This window comes from Neodiprion fabricii, chromosome 3 (genome assembly GCF_021155785.1).
Source record: "Neodiprion fabricii isolate iyNeoFabr1 chromosome 3, iyNeoFabr1.1, whole genome shotgun sequence".
Taxonomy (NCBI): Eukaryota; Metazoa; Arthropoda; class Insecta; order Hymenoptera; family Diprionidae; genus Neodiprion; species Neodiprion fabricii.
Window position 1 is genome coordinate 18,792,712 of NC_060241.1, and position 17,020 is coordinate 18,809,731.

General features: G+C 39.7%; 2 protein-coding genes across 17 annotated transcripts; one reads left to right on the forward strand and one right to left on the reverse strand.

Annotated features, from left to right (window-relative positions):
- The first annotated feature begins 258 nt into the window (after positions 1–258).
- On the forward strand, positions 259–14,188 carry LOC124177640. Of its 15 annotated transcripts, none has more exons than XM_046560215.1 (7): positions 259–649; positions 3,149–3,211; positions 5,023–5,374; positions 8,555–8,670; positions 10,500–10,775; positions 11,678–12,323; positions 12,691–14,188. In XM_046560215.1, coding segments are annotated over exons 3-7 (1,044 nt in total). In that variant the 5' UTR covers positions 259–649; positions 3,149–3,211; positions 5,023–5,373; the 3' UTR covers positions 12,696–14,188. The 15 variants fall into 15 exon arrangements, with proteins under 15 accessions (XP_046416171.1, XP_046416177.1, XP_046416174.1 ...); XM_046560221.1 differs by having other exon boundaries at positions 8,570–8,670; XM_046560217.1 differs by lacking the exon at positions 259–649 and adding an exon at positions 3,598–3,760.
- LOC124177639 (26S proteasome non-ATPase regulatory subunit 4) lies at positions 13,925–16,777 on the reverse strand. Of its 2 annotated transcripts, none has more exons than XM_046560210.1 (6): positions 16,655–16,777; positions 15,679–15,819; positions 15,462–15,573; positions 14,806–15,180; positions 14,449–14,731; positions 13,925–14,277 (listed from the first exon to the last, which is right to left on the reverse strand). In XM_046560210.1, exons 1-6 carry the CDS (start codon positions 16,678–16,680, stop codon positions 14,087–14,089), a joined length of 1,128 nt encoding a protein of 375 aa, XP_046416166.1. In that variant the 5' UTR covers positions 16,681–16,777; the 3' UTR covers positions 13,925–14,086. The 2 variants fall into 2 exon arrangements, with proteins under 2 accessions (XP_046416166.1, XP_046416165.1); XM_046560209.1 differs by lacking the exon at positions 16,655–16,777 and adding an exon at positions 15,921–15,991.
- Positions 16,778–17,020: the final 243 nt, after the last annotated feature.

Here is a 17,020-nt window from a genome sequence, read left to right on the forward strand (position 1 = left end):
AAATGTTCATATTATGCAATTTGTCGCAGCGTCGGAGATAAAAAAGAAAAAATTAACATACGTACAATAACGGTAAGACAGCGGATTATAGTAAGTGACAAACACGCGCATTGGAATAGCCGCCGGGAGCTGATAGCGACGTTTCTGGTGCGATGGGTAAATGTGCTGGAGGGGGCTTGGAGGGGGGTGGTGAGGGACGGAGGGAGGGGTGGTGGGGGGAGGCTCTTATCGCGTTGAATATCGCACTTGTGTTCCGCACGCCGGCTAGTATCGGTTAAACAGGTGACAGAGGTGCCTAAATAGCCAACCACGTTTGGTGCTGTTCAGTTTCATCAGACTTTAGTGTACGTGCGCAGATGCGTGTATCCTACCTGCGATTTTCACGATTTTCACCCTCACCTTCACATCGTATACCTACTCGCAGTGATAAACGAGATGTGAACCAAGGCACGAGACCGCTCTAATCCAACTGGTAATATCAACAGGGACGCGGTGCGGATGCGGTAATTATTTTCATATATTTTAACGAGAAATGTGTTGCAAAATTACACCTGGCGAGGTTCACAAATCCAGCTACAACGCGCTACTAGCCAGGATCGACAACATTCCGGATTATTGCATCCGAGTAAGGAAGAGAAAAGGCGTACGTGTAAGTAATGCCCGCTTGTATGTTCTCTAATATTTGCAGACATTTTGTGCGCAAAATGTTTGGACATTTTTCCGTGTGTGCGCGCGCGGTCATATCTTCAGATGTATCTTTCGTTTGCTCACTTCATTTAACTCGCACACGTCTGTTACCTAAATAATGCGAAGCCTTATATTTTATCTATATACCTGTAATGCCTAATTAAGAGCCGTCTTATACGACGTACGATGATTATTTTTACTGCTACTGATTGCGAGATGACGAAAAGAGTTGTTTGAATTCTCGTTTTTTTTTTCTTTTCTCTTTGACGCATTTCCATTTTCTTCTTTTCTCTTTTTAATCCCTGTCATACAGACTCGCTTTTGCGCCAACTTCACGGCTTGTGATTATAGACGTTCCTTATTCGCGGGCTACGCCATGAAATATACGAGAGAACGAAAAATAATTATTATACGTAGGAGGAAACAAATGTGATGAACTTTTAGAAAATTCCCCAAGTTTCCACATAAGGACAAGTTGGAACTGTGCTATCCATAGATTATGGCATCTTCTCAGAGCACGTATCATATTCTGTTCGATGCTGATTTGAAAACATTTTCGTGACTTCGTTAAGCCGCACGGAACGGTAGAGATAAGATTAATTTTTATCTTCATAAATGGTTACGATAAACATTTTCGAACACGAAGAGTTCGTGTAATAATAAAAATAATAATAATAAGAAAAAGAAGAGGAAAAAGAACAAAAACAACAACAACAAAACAAATCAACAATGATGATATCGGTATTGATACAATCAGCTCACAGATATAACTCGTTGACGCTGACGGCAAACACGAGCTTCTTTCTAAAAATCTCGGTGCATTCCTTATACCTGTATGTTTGACAAATCAAGGAAATCCAGATGCGATCAAAGTTTAATTACTGTCCGGAGAAATTATGTTTTTTTTAATACCGATGAAGAGGATAAATCCATGATGTGCAGAAAAAAAGTCGCAAAAACCGCGAAACACGTTTTAATTTCTCGTCGATAAGTTCTGTAATTAATGACTTACCCAGAAATTAGAGAAATGTAATGTTACCCGAGAGAACTTTCTTTGCGTTGGACTCCGAATCGTTCGTTGGTCCGAATAAGTATACATATTAAAATTTACCCAGTATTCGATTTTAGAGGAATAAAGCTTACATAATAATTCCGACGATGGTTACAAAATTCGAACGCCGTTCAAAAGCAACGTCAAATGTGTAATGAGAAGAAGAAAGAAAAAAAACCGTTTCCCCGGATTTCATCCGTTTGTACGAAATAACGGAGGCAACCTTCTACCGCAAAATCGGTAGGAATAAAATTACCCGTTTCGCGATATTCTCGCAAATTTTTCACGCTAAAATATTTAATCACGAAAATAATCGACTAATCGCAAAATCGAAGTTTGTGTTTTAGATAATGTATCTGTGAGTACGCTGTCCAAATTTTGAATCAATCGCTTATGACGTAGTTATCTCACAGCTAAAGATAATAAAGTTTCCTTGAATATAAAAAAAAAAATGTAATAATTTTTTTGATTATCAAATATCCATTTTTGCGGCTTTTTTCGGTGCATATTTTCTGCGAACGAAATTAAGTTACCTGCGAGAGTGAAGCGGCCTCATCAAACTTGATAAAAGAAAAAAAAAACAAATTAAAAACAACGGTTAGAAATTTTAGCGACGTTTTCCGCGATATAAGAACGCGCGCCTTCGCGTTAAATAACTATCGTCTTCGTCCCTGAATATAATGCGATTTGCATGCCAAGGTCAGGGTAATCGCCGTCTCTTCCGCGACTCCATTGACAACGACTTTCATTCATTGTAATCTCTGATACGGTATCGATGCGAGCGCTTTTGGAGGGGGGAATAAGAGCAGCGGGTGCGCGGCGCCGCATGGATTAGAAACGGAGACGAACGGATTCCGCGTGATTATGCACTCGTGAATTAGCGAGGCGGGCTTATGATCGAGGGAAGAAAGGCCAAGCGAATATTGAAAAACGGCTCGATCATGCGCGGAGGATATTCTGGGTGAGAAGATACGCGTTTAAAATAATAAAAACTAAACACGAGGTGCATGTGTGCTTTGGTGTGAATGCAGAATAAAAGCGCTGACGTGAAAACGTCCTTACCGTGAATTATATCAGTTGCCAAGACTCAGATCCACCGAGAAGATAACAAGAGAGATTATTTCCTTTATTGCCGCGGTCCGCAATTCCATTTATTAGATGTGCAAACACAGGTAAACCGTGTGTATCGGGCAGAACAAGAGGGCTGAAAAATTCTTGCGAATAACGCGCGAAGAGATGTCAAAAATTACTTGCCATGCACAGTGAAGGTATTCGCATATTTTTCAAATTCCCTCGCAGACGTAATTCGTCCAATCTTAAGACAGCCCGTTAATTTTCACTTACAGACAAGATAATGTAACCTCGATCGATTATAATAATTTCTCAATTCATTTCTTTGTACCGTTTCAGAGAGAAGAATATTGATCACTAAACCCAGGCTCTGCAAGAATGCTCCTGTACTGGCTGCTAGTGGTAAGTTTGACTATAATAAGTAGACGAATAATAAAATACGACTAGGTGAAAAACAGTGCAAAAGATTAGTTACAAGTGCATTACAAGTATATTTCACAATTCACGTATAAACGTTCAATCAATCATTTAACCGACAAGTATTAAGGATGTAGACATGCTGACTGTTATATCTCTACACACGAGTTGCCTGATATATTACAATAATAATAAAAATAATAATAATAACAACAGCAATAACTAACGCTGAGAAGGGAACCATAAAAATAAAATACATCGCTGTTACCATGTTATTGTTCTTAGTAACGTCTTAATCACTTTTCTTTTTCCATATATTTATTTTTTTCCCCTCTCTCTCTCCCTCTCTCTCTCTCTCTCTCTTTGAGAAGTATACTGCAGGGGGCTCAATTATTATCGCGAAATAAACTTCGCTAATCTGTACATACGTCGTGGATATATATATTTATACAGACCGATATATGTATAGAATGTACTGGGTATAGAACAATTCTATGTATTTTATCGTTGGTATTTTTACTACAATATAGACAAGTAGGTACATGTACAATATGACGCGGCCTCTTGTAGGTCGGCACGTAGAATAATCTATCGTTCGAAACGTTCACGCATGCGGATAAAGGCGGGGCTGATTGACGACGTCGAGGTTTCGGTTTTAAAAAAATTCTGTCACTATTATTCGATCCGAAGTGGATGTCCCAATTTCGGTGAACTTAACGGTAGGTGCTGGTTGCAATTTTTACGTGAATCTTTCAATCATATTAGATACATTCGAAACGCGATGGTTTTTGTATCAATTTACGTGAGTTGCGTATTGGTGCTTTGAAATTTGTCGCTGAAATATTCCGACGATATGAGGAATTAATTAATGCAAATATTCCAATGCCTGATCTCCCAGAAACGTGACCCGCAAACAATTTTCAATTCACTATAATTAGTATACGTGTAGTGTTTATATAACAAAAACATTCTTGCAAGTGCTCAATCATTCGTTATATCGCATTATATTTGTAAAGTCTGAACAAATGAACTGTGGAAGTCGAAGAAAATTGCAAAACAAAGTTTTAAAAGCTGTGACTCATATGAGTCGAGCTTAATTTGATAACGGATTATCTCCTTAGCATGAAAAAATCAAGAAGCCGACAACCTTCAGCTATAAAAGCCCAGTGATTAATAACGTCGCCAATTATATTAATGCATAATTTTTGTACAGTCAAAACGTGTCGTGTATTCTTCAAAATTTGAAAAACTCGCGCCCAATTTACCTGTCAACGAATTCACTAAGAATTAACGAAAGTAAATCTTGTCCTTAGGCTCTGATTCGACCTCAAGAATTTAATTTGCAAAATTGTTGTGGGATATAATTCATAAGCTTGTGTACTTTTTCGAAACAATATATTAACGTTGCCAAGAATTGACGTCAAGTGATTCGTGACGGATTCATTCTGGCAAAATTAATCCGATTTTTCTAAACTTACAATTAACAACCGAATTCCTTACATTTAAATTCTCAGTTTAAAATTTTTTCCATCCGCGATCAAAGGGAGAAGAGGTTTTTTTCTATAAGACTCAACGTTATTGCTCGGTGCTAAACTAAGAGGAAATTGGGGCAGCCGTCTTGCATCGGAAACTTTGCCGACTAAACAAACATAATGCGCGTTAGGCAGAAGGATAAAAGACGAACAATTGCTCATGGTTTGAAAATAATTTTCGAAGAAATCGCTTTCGTCAACGTGGCCGCCTTTCTCCGCTTGTAAAATATCTTTGTTGATGAAAACCCAGATTACGTTTCAAAGGTTGGACAGAACTAGCGGAGCATCGAAGATCAGGAGACTCTCTATCTCTAGGGTCTCGCGCCAAGTGCAGAGTGAAATTGGTACTTTACGGAAAAAGTGAGGGTGAAAAATACCGAGCGAATAGATAAAAAGAGAGTGAATTAATTCGAGGGAGAAGAGAAGTGCGGAGGAGGCTCTAGGCGATTGAGGAAAGCATAGAATCTACAGTGAAAATTTGTGCCAGGTATAAAGAAGCGTGTAAATGCCTGCGCCTGCTTACATTATTCAACACACTTACCTCCGCGCTGAAGCAGCCATGCCACGTCGGAGACCCGTTTCGATGATGAACAGCCGATTGGAAGATGACATGAGAGTACGTTCTCCACCGTATTAACAACCCCCGTTCAATCATTCAATCACCCCACGTTAATATCTGTCTAAAATTTATTTTCCAACGCTTAGCATATTCGTCTCGAGCGTGCCGCCCGCGCGTGGAAATTTTTTTCACTTTAATGCGATTGCTTCTTAGTCGCAAAAACAATCATCGCATTTACCTTTCATATTGGCAATACAGCGAGAGAAAAAATTTGGAAATTCTTATCCCGTGTGTCTACATAATTTTGTTAAGAAAATGATATTTCTCCAAAGCTTCTGAAGTATAACAAAGAAAAAGAGACAAAAATTTTCGCTATTTTTTATTCTGAACCCGGTTTCGCGTTTTTTTTAAACTATATCCTCAAAGTACACGATAAGACTTGGCAGATTTAGCAAATCACTGCGCATGCGCGAGCTTTGTCGTATTTTCGCGCAGGCTGGTCACCTTAAGCTTCGGCTGTCAAACGCGACTTACGGAGATTATGTATTACGACGAGAATTCTTTCAGGTTAAACGGATCTCAAATAGTTGATGTAGCGGTTTCGGAAAGCTTGGTAAACTTTTATTGTCAACCGACGGATGACCGATGACTGTTACGAGTCATTGTAACAATATTATTTATAAATTTGCCACTTGGTGCGGGACATTTTGACATCACATTCCCATTTCCGAGTAACTTGGCGCCCCTGTCTTGCAGACGAAAATATTTCCGCGGTACGATCTCGCTGACCAACAGAATTCGATTGTTGTACGCATGCGCAGTCGATCGATCAGCCTGCCAAGTTTCACCGTGTTTTTTCCGCATGCGTGTATCCTAGAAAATTTCACAAAATCGGAAAATTTTCATCCCTTTGATTTGAAACCTTTCATATCTTGTTAGAATGATTAAGTCCAAAAACATTGTGAAAAATTTTTCCACGCAGTGTTCGCAGATTGAAGAGCTGAATTAATCGCAACACTAATCGATCGATGAATAGATAAAACAGCGTTAACTCACCGTTAACTAAAGATGTATCTATAAAGACTGCTAGCACTGAGTTGTTTTTCGTAATCGTTTGTCTAATCTGGGCGGGTTTTGGGCTAATTCTACTGCCCTGTAAGGTAAGTGTCCCAGTTATTTACCCGGTCCCAATTATTGACCATTTTTGGTTGTATATGGTTGATCCTTCGTTCTAAAATTACCAAAAAATCAATCTGTAGTGTTTAACCCTGAAGCAATTCGTTCTGATCAGGGAGAAATTCGCACTTTGTGGCGTAAAATTATAATTTTGGAAAATTAAAGGGTCAATAATTGCGTTTAAACGTGTTAATAACTGGTATACTTACCTTACTTATCGACTCGTCTTACGGGATCCCAATGTAAAATCGAGTTTGGACAATAGAACGCTGCAATTTTTGCCTCCGCCTTTCAGCCCCCTTACCCTCACCGTAAAATCCACAACCCCATCAGTCACATATTTTTCCACTCCATATTTTGGCCTAAGTTATGTTACTCCGGGGTTTTTTGGGGTCGCTGATGACAAATCTGAAGTCGGAATTTGATAATTTCTGAATACAAGATAGCGGATCCAATATGGCGGATGTAAAATCAAAAAAAAAACTATCGAAATTCGATGATTTTTACCGAAACTTTTTACTCGGGGGCTCAGAAAGTCATGCGAAGTAACCGAGATAGTTTAAAGGTGTAAATAAGCTGTGATAAGGCTGAACCATGAAAATTTTTGAGGCTGAACGCTGAGCATTCCACTGTGACTGAAAGGGATAAGGCTAGCAGTCTTTATTTAAGAATCTCAGGGCTGATGGAAGTTACCTGTCTCGTATAATTACCCTAGATTCTTCTTATTGCTAACTTCATTTTTTATAGACCTAGCTTCTGCTTATTCAAGAATTTCGACACCACGAACCTTACGTGCCTGCGGTTAATTCACCTAGTCAATAAATCATATCAACAATATCATTAGGTGCGATTTCATAATTGGAGCACCGCATACGCGTACGCGACTTAAGCATGCACTAGTCTGTTGTTCGTTAGTCGTTGTAGCACAAACGCACTGATCTGCTTCCATGTAAATAATATGTAGTTTTTGGCGAACGGTTATAAAGTTCGATTGGAAATCGGAGTTGAATTGTGGATGTACGTGCAGGTAGACCTCACCGCATTTGTCCATGCTTAGTAAGCACCGCAATAATTCGATAAAGTTATGCGTAGTCAACAGAAAGACAAAATTGTTTTTTGCTCATGGAAGACACAGAAATTTATACAGCCATTTATTTTTCTAACTGTAATTTGAGTGAAGGTGCAGAACGTACACGAGGACTCGAATCGTGATCTGGTTGTTTCGAAAGAATCACTCCTCTCGATTCACGTCGCACATATCTTACACGTCACACCTCTTGGTCATCCCGTCCTTCGTCCTAGAATGCAAGATTGCAAGAAGGATCGAAAGACAAAATCGTGACTTTTGTGTAGAAAATTACACAATACTAAATTGCGGGATTCATTGTGTGCCCATAGATGAAAGTAACTGATGGTGTAATGATCCTGATCCTCAACAATATCTCATTATTATTTTGAACGGTTTGTCCGTACAGAAGATATTATATATTAATCGAGTCGTTGACTGTGTGTGTATTAGAGTGGTCCTTAATATGGTTGCGATCAATTTTCGTTGCTCTCATCGGCAAAATGTTTCGAAATATGTATATATATATTTTTTTTTAATTCAGCGAATTCCCCAAACTCCTGTATCGATTCTAAATTCTGCCCAAAAAACTTGGACTTTTTTTCGTATCTATGTCTTGTTTAAAAATATTTGTGGTAAATTTCTTATCCGTATAGCCGTAGAGATTCGATTAAAATTTTAGCGATTATAGAAAAAGTATTAGCCGTAAAGTGTGAAAAAAATTTGAGGTTTAAATGGAAAAATTCTAGGGTTTCAAAGTAAAGTTTTGTTTCCAAAAACCTGTAAGATTTCCAACGAATGGCTGTAGGTAAGAAATATACCATGTATAAAATTTTTTGACTTGACGCAACGATAGGAAAAAAAATTGTTATACGAATGGGCGACTTCAAGGGCTTCGCAGTGGCAGGATTGAATTAAGGGCCTTTAGTTTTAGCAAAATTAAAATATTCTATAAAAAATTATTCCGAGAACGGCCATATTAAGGACCGTCCTAGTGTGTATATTTTCAGAAACATTAAAAATGCGAGGATCAGAAGCTACGTTGGCATCCCGTGAAGGATTATACCAGCCAAGACAGATGGACGACAGTATCATCCCGTATGACCTCAAAGTACGTCAACAGAAATAAAAAAAAAAAAAAGCTATGAGAACGACCTCGTAGTTGCTGAAGCTGAAATAGCGAAAAAAAGGCAAATCTTAACTTTATGTCTCGAATTCAAAGGTTTAAAAAAAAAGAGATAGAGAAAGAGATGGAACCCACAGCTTGTTTTTCTGAACTCGCAATTGTCACGCACTTTATAATTATTTTATCAATTGTGCGCTCGCACCTGTTGATCAGCTTTTTGCAAGCTCAGTGTAACACGCTTAATGTATACTGCTGGAAGCTTGGCAAATATATGTATGCATGTGAAAATTAAGTACACAAGAACGAAAGAGTCCCGTGTGTGTATAACCGTTCTAACGAAGCGTTTCAACAAATTGTTACCTGCATAAAACGTACACGCAAATAACGCTCGCTTATCTAATCAGAACGATATTCCGAAAAATGTGGAAGGTTGTCGCCACAAAAGTTTCACCTCTACTCTGGTTTGTCATTCCTCAACTTTTATCCCGTGTTATGATACCTTGCCTAGCCTTGCCTGCACTTATTTACTCAATGCAAATATTTATGTATCACAACGGGTGTGTATTTACATGCATACTATCCTTGCAATAATTTATTTTCATCGGTTCACCGCTCTCACGGCTTACTCATTACGGAACGACGATATTTCCAATCGGTATAAGCTGGTCTGCCTGCACGTCTGCATCTCTGAAATGCGACACTTTCGTCGACATTCGGTGTATTATTGGTGTCAGTGTAATATTCAGTCGTAACTTTTGTGTCACCGTTGAGATGGAATTCTTCCCCTCTCTTTATTTCTTTCCTTTTCTTTTGCGAAAAACACAAGCGAACTGCTGACATTCGGTAACAATAACTTGGCGTAAGTCTCTCGATGATGCGCCTGCGGTAGAATGCATAAAAATTCATTTGTTCAATGTAATGTACAGAACATGTAGCATGGACAGCACATTCTGATTTGGCAGTTTCGTTGTTCTCTTTTACGTATGCACAATGCACTGATTTTCGGAACGTTTTGCACGAAGCCGATCAGCTGGGATTTTTATTTATTTATTTTTTTTTTTGGAATTTATGATGCAGGTGAGCCTCGAGAAATTTCGTGAAACTCACCGCAAATAGGCAACCGAAGATACATTTTGTATTTCTGCGTATTCAAAATGTACTTACGATTGTCTACTTTCTGGCGGTGAGTGTCGAATTTTACAAAAGACCCCGGTTATGTAATTGTTTCCAGGTTAAAAATTCGTGCTAAATTTTATAAAAAAAAAAATACGTATTGTATTTCCGTTCCTTGTGTCAAATTTTTTCACATTATGTGCAGGCTTGAAAAGTACTCTATATTTATTGACAAATTCTAAATTTCAGAAATATCGATCACTGAAGTATTTTTAAAAAAATTGATATTTACGAAATTGAAAATTTCTCAAACAAATCCCTCTCGAATTCTATAAAATTCGATCCAACGTTACTGCGACTGCAGGAACTAACGATATGTAACGAATTGTTGATAAGAAAATCTTGTTAAAATTTTCCATTTTGTACAACTCGATGAATGTCACTGCACAGTAGTAAGGTCCCTTTCGAATGACACTTCAACATTACGAGGCCCATCGACATACAAAATCAAAACAATATATTGGTAACGTGACTGATCAGGCTGACGTTAAATGTACCGTGCCCCGTATCAGTAATCACGCAATTACCTGTTTCGCAAAGTTGTGCAACAGCCCAAGTTTGTGAAAAATCTAGGCGTTGCGTTGCCTATCACCTGCCATCGCTCATTCCGTAATTAACAATTAACAAAAATGACATTGAAGGAGGCCGACTGCTCGGGTCGAGCTCTGGCTACTCTCGTCGTCGCCTGGGTCGGTGCAGCCTTGGTAGCCTCGGTGCTCCTTAAATGGACACACATGTGGGTGGCCCTCGCTGTTCTGACCCTGCTTTTCCTCGCCGCTTGCGGCTATGCAGCTTGCGACGCCAGAAGGACCCACGAACGGGCCTTGGCAAGGGAGGAACAACGGCAACTCGAACGACGCCGCCGGAGGGAACAGCAACTGGAGTCCGTCGGCGGGGGGATCGACAATTATCCAGAGGTGGGTGCGATACGCCGAGACATCGACGTATCCAGACATTTTTTATCGCATCTGCGTGAAAAGTGGGGCTTTGCGTGGCAGTTTAGCGGAATGTAATTGTAGGCAATTGCATCTCAGTGCTGCAAAGATAGTTTCGCGCATGCGCAATTTACGATTGGTTCACTTTCGTTCCTAGGAAGATCGCTTTTGTCCCTAGGGAGAGGAAATTGACCACTCGCGTGCCGTAAAACTACAACGCAAAACTACATCACTTTTAATTCACTCGTTAGAAAGACTGTAGTAATATTCTATTGTCATCTCAAGGGTGGTGGTCACTCTTTCCGTATAAGTGGCAGCTATTCAAAGTTGACTTAAGAATTGAGTACGAAAGACTGACAACCCCTCAAAGACTTTATACCAAAAACATTTATCGTTCGTCGCCACTGCAACATCTTTGACTCACTGACCAAAAGTTTTACATACTTCGCACCCCGGCGACGAGGGTGGAACAACTGAAAAATTGGGATATTTCAGTAGGAGCAAATAACTGTGAGTGACGGATAATTTTTCAACTACAGAAATGTCACTTTTCAAGCTTATAGGTTCGAAGTTTGCAAATTCAAATATGGTCTCAACTCAAAAATGCCAAAGTCTCGTTTGACAGCTATAGCTTGAGGTGGCAGACCTGCATGAAAATTTTCCAAAGCTCATACATGCGCAGTCGGAGGCTCGACCTGCTTAGATTTAAATGTTTTCCTCTCGCCTCTCGATACAATATCCCGACATTTCCTGAGATGGCTCGGCTCCAAAAGCCCGCTGGCGGGAACTTACGGAGAGACTACCGCATACGAACTCGCAGAGCACACCCACCATCAGAGCATCTCTACCACCATTTAATATCGCTCGATCATTATTTGTCACAGATAATAAACCCGCCGGAATACCAAACGTACTGGGTATCGGACCTGCCACCCTCGTACAACATGGCGGTGAATACGACGGGCAGCGTCGGCGGAGCAACGACGGGACCGGAAGTTGATACCGAGGCGCAGTCGATCACAGCACCGAGGCTGTCAAACCCGCCGCCATACGCTGTCGCGATACAGGCAGAGCCGCTGCTTCTGCCGATCCAAAATGCACTCCAGAGCGGGATGTGCGGGGGGGGAATCCAACCAGCGGTACACGGGGGGTCCCAAAATTCGGGCCCCCAAACGGCACAGGAAGGCGGGCAGACCAGCTCACACAGCGGGAATTCCGGCCTCCAAAACAACCAAAGCATGAATACGGCCCCCCGGTTTCTGGCGCCTCCGCCCCCGGTCGTCGGGGACGAAGACAAGGTCGGCGAGGGGCCCGAGAGTGGGCAGAACACGGGCAGCGTAGCTCAGACACGAACCCAGTATCTGGCGTCCATCATAAACTCAACCTTCGGCAGGAGCAGGAGGGTCAACAACGGAGACCAGAATATTTCCCTGGGAAACGGGCAGACCGAGAGCCAAAACAATCGTAACAATATTAACAACAACAACAACGTCACCGGACAACCACCCCAATACCCTGCACGGCTATCAGGTAGTTTCTCCAGTAATGTCGTTGACTCGACACAGTATTTTTCAGTAGCAAAAGACGGAAGGAGGCGCAAAAAACTTAAAGATTTTTAGTTTATTGCAAATTATGTGGTGAAAGATATTTCGTTGAATTTTTAAAAAAAAAACTAACATTTTTTAGGAAACTTGAAAGACGATCGTAGTTTTTGAATAGAATTTTTCGCAGAATTTTGTGATTCTTCTTACGATCAGATGGATTTTCATGCCTCGGTTCAACTAGTATGTATTCGGAAAATCGGGGAAATATCGTGATAGGGGTCTGGCAAACTTGGAAGTCAGGGAAATTCAATATGTCAAACGAATCGCTGTGTAACAAATACTTTTGTTTTTAGACTGATGAGACGAACAACACGTTTTCAATCGCCGTGCACAGTCGATTCCCGGGTACGGGGTTGCCGAGAAATTGAAGCAGGATTGTTTAATTGGACCTCACGAGTTTTTAAATAATATGTATAAATACTACATACCTGCAACATGGACGTCGGAAAGTGGATATTTATAGGCATTCAGTTGCAAGTAAGCGGATAAATGCGACTATATGTAACTGAATTCAAGAGTCACCGAGTTCCTTCATTCGCGCAATGTTTACACTTTAATCGGTATACATCTTTGCGTTAAAGTATTTTTTAAACTTGTTTAAGCCCTAAACGTAAGATATCGTATGAACGAGACTTATGTAAATAATAACTCTTGATACGTATACTATAACAAAGAAGAGAGAAACAAATTCAATGTCTCGTCAAAAATATATATTCATATGTGCAATTTTTCAATCAACCATTTAGATTTTTATACACTTACCTAAGTCACCATCGATTACCTGCTGTGCCTTAAAATAAATCTCATTTACATTAAGGACGCCCCGGCAAGAAAAATTGTATTACGTCTATATTACTAGAAATTTTCAATTTATAAACTTCAAGGGAATAGCTTTATTTCAGACCTGTGGTCTTTATTGGACGAGAATACATGTAATGTTCCTTGATTCACTTTTTCCTCATATGCTTATCTTAGCCATAACAGCTTTGATGAAGGCATAATTTCGTACGAAACTTCTATTGATTTAATAAAAACAATAATTCTATAATTAATTTCATAGAACAATGATAGTAAAATTTTCAAAATAGATCTTCTTGTGCTTAAAACCTTGTTCACATGGTCTTTACCAAATATTGCCGTTTTGATTTAAGAAGATTATCCTGGTAACAATACGAATAAAATGAACCAACGTCTTAGAAATTTGACTAGTTTAAATTTACTCCGTATATTTGTGTAATATTTAGTTGCCCTATAACTGGTGATTGGCTACGTGCATAAAATCGATATTTATAAACTTGTTTATTGAAATCACGTGCTGTTTAAGACTATAGGTAATGACAACACGCGATAGATGATTATAAATGTATCCCATTGTTTATGCTCAATTTTTTAAAACAAACATGAACTTATAATTCACTTGAGACTGGTACTGTTGTTATCATTATTGTTCTAATAACGATTCTTTAGTTTACTCAAACTTTTATTTTTTACCAGCAATTCGAAAAAATAACGAAAAAGGTGATAATGTTATTTCCACAAGGTCGATGATGTGTATTTCATTATCATATCGAAGCTTCCACAATAAACCATTACACAGTGGCTTAACGAGTATCAAATAATCTTAAATGAACTTTTCATTATAGTAGTTAGGTAAGTATTATTATATTTAATTCATCTAAGCAGTATCCCTCATTTCTTCTCCTTATCTTGTTTATCCTTGTTTTGTTGCAAGGAACCGACTGCCTGACGAACTGCCTCCGACTGTGGATCGACTCCGGGTAAATTTTCAAGTACGGATTGCAAAAACGCTGGATCCGACATTACTGCTGCATAATCCTCTTCCACATCCATGGCCTCGTCCTTTCCTGTTTCAGGCTCCTCTGAAAATATTCGCATATTGAATAACATTTTCTTCTCCGTCATTCGTCACTTTTAAAAACAAAATAAAACTTTAACAGTGCAAAATATTTCTCGCCGAATTCGAATGAACAAAATATGAAATGACTTGAAAAAGAACCGCGTAGTAAGCGCCCAAACAATGCAATGCTCACGTTGATCCTGCATCGACATTTGCATGGCAAAAGCAATCTGCTCCTCTTCACTCATGTGCGCGAAGTCGGGAACGTTTCCTGTAGTCGTTACAACGGCTTCTGCCGGTGAGCTTGTATCTTCGGCCCCTTCAAGGGACATGGCCAAGGCGCGTTTGAGCATCGCTTCCTCGTTAGGAGCCTCTTTGATGGTCTCTGGCTGCTTAGCAGGTGTGTCAGTCGCCTGAGCTCGCCGAGCCTCGTCCTCCTGCCTCTGTCGCTGCTCCTCCATAGATACACGAAGTGCCTGATACCAGAAAATAAGGTGGATAACGAATGAACTAAAAAAACCCATTTTTGATTGTAGCTTCTAACGCGTACCAAAGCCAGTTCAGGATCTTCGTTGGGGTCCACACCAAATTCGAATGCTGCACCGCCCATCCCAGCTGCCCCCATTCCATCCTCTCCCTGGATTATTGGTGAGGATATCAAAGCGTCTGAGAGGTGGGGTCCAGGTGGAACGGTTACCAAGTGACTGCCAGTGCCATCCTTGCCGTTCAAAGCATTTATGAACGAAGTCAAGACCTCGTTGTTGATCGTTTCTTCGCCAAAGCTTATTATGTCTACGTTCACTTTCTCTTTTTTCAAACGCTTGGCAAGCTTTACTAACTCCTTTTCATCCAACTGAATTGGACTTCCGACAAATGCGACTATTCGCATTTTATGGTTCTTTCCTTGGCGATGCTTCAGAGCCAGCTAAAAAATGGTATATAAACTTGAGACCAAGAAATTGGGCTGTTTTGTAAGTACAATAATTCAGTAAAATACTTTTTTTTCACAATGATTTTGTGAGAATTACTTTTGCAAATGACTAGACTTGTGTGTTGGAATTGCGTTATATACAAACTGCAGAAAATACTTTATTTAGGTTCTCAACTAGTGGAGCATTATCCTATTATTTTTTCATGTCCATAAGATAAGAAAAAATATCTATGTTTTTCAAGTGGCAAAAAACACAATCTTAAAGAATAGCTTACATGAGCAATTCTGATGCCAGTGATCAGACTCAAGTTTCCATTAGGCTGTACTTGATGAAGTTTGGATAGAATACGTCCCACATCGCTGGTCAGCGTGGCTAATACTTCAACACTAGACAAAGGCAAACCAAGAAATTTTGTAGGAAAAGCAGATAATCAATGGATGATGAGGAATAAAACAAGGATAAATATTTTTTTTGACTGGCACTTTACTTACTTAGCAAGAGTTATAAGTCCTACGTTGTTTTCAGGGTTGGATCGGGTCTTGGAATGGCATACTAAGTTGACGGCATCTTGCTGAGCCTGCAAGCGGGTCGGAAGAAAATCTCCATTTCTCATGTAGTCGCTGTTGTCGACACTGGAAAGAATGTATCACTGATATTAAATATAAAATCAATAAGTCAAGTCCCAAATTTGTCGCAAACTGCGAAGTACTTTTGTGTAAAAATAGAGAATGACCAGATGGAACTAAAGATCTGACAATGGGTTACAGCTGTATCGGGTTGTTGGGACATGATTCTTCAAATTTAATTAATCTAGGTTTTCATCCACTTCAAATAATGAAAATCCCTGAAAGTAGTTCAATGAATGCTAGCCAAATAAACTGCAGGAAAAGTGTGTACATCCTATTCTATTGTATTTACATATCATTTCATCCTACTGATTGGTTGCTTTCTTACTTAAAGTCACAGTTGTTTGTACAAAGTAAATAAAATTTGATTCACATCTACTCATCGCTGTCGAGATGAGATAAAAATAACGGATCAAGAAAAGTGTTGAAACCAATAGACGACTGTAAATTAGGCCAGTCACGCCTGGTCAAATTGTTCGTTTGAGAGAATAAGATAACCTAAAAAGGTAGATTGGTGAGGAAAAAAAATGGATCAGTGGGATCTCCGAATAAATTGCAGCGCGGTTGATTGTAGGGTAAAAATTTGTAAGAATTTGCGTGAAGTCATAGAAGGGTGAATTGCAGAAGCCTTTTATATACGACGACACGAAGCCGTTCAACTTTGCATTGTCACTCCGAAAAACACCGAACGAACAACGCGCCGCTCATCCGACTTATAAGCTCAATTTGAACATAATGCACATTTTCAAAACCGGTGTCAAACTAGTTTTCAAACGTGTAAATCAAACCCCATCAGATATTTCGGTAGTTATCCTTAATTCGTTAATATTTGACCGCTCACCATATCATCGTACTTTCAAGCACCATCTTGAATATACTGGTCCGTATTCCAACGTTCCCGTTGTCATACAGCGATCCGCATTACTTGCGCTGATACAAAATATAGGTATATTCAGTGATTGACACTGCTGTAGCATCCGACCTTGGAACATGTACTACTGGTAGCTACCCATGCCATCAACCTCGTGAAAACTGTGGCCGTAGTGATAAGAGAGGGAGATATGTATTCCCGGGCTACCCTGAATGTTCCGTCTCACTCACTCTGGATCTGATCGGCCGATTGTGAGAGGAAACGGATCGGCCTGCCAGGTTGTAGAGCGAGAGAAACAAGTTGTATATGGCGTAAATGCTCTTACTCCATGAATCC

Excerpts from the sequence above, each read along its gene's own strand:
- LOC124177639 (XM_046560209.1), bottom strand. The coding sequence starts at position 15,976 with ATGTCCCAACAACCCGATACAGCTGTAACCCATTGTCAGATCTTTAGT. Across the intron at positions 15,820-15,920 it reads CAGATCTTTAGTTCCATCTG|TGTCGACAACAGCGACTACA; the intron begins GTCATTCTCTAT and ends CATTCTTTCCAG. Across the intron at positions 14,732-14,805 it reads AAGATCCTGAACTGGCTTTG|GCACTTCGTGTATCTATGGA; the intron begins GTACGCGTTAGA and ends TTCTGGTATCAG.
- LOC124177640 (XM_046560211.1), top strand. The coding sequence starts at position 3,837 with ATGCGGATAAAGGCGGGGCTGATTGACGACGTCGAGGTTTCGGTTTTA. Across the intron at positions 8,671-10,499 it reads TCATCCCGTATGACCTCAAA|GAGGCCGACTGCTCGGGTCG; the intron begins GTACGTCAACAG and ends ATGACATTGAAG. Across the intron at positions 10,776-11,677 it reads GGATCGACAATTATCCAGAG|ATAATAAACCCGCCGGAATA; the intron begins GTGGGTGCGATA and ends TATTTGTCACAG.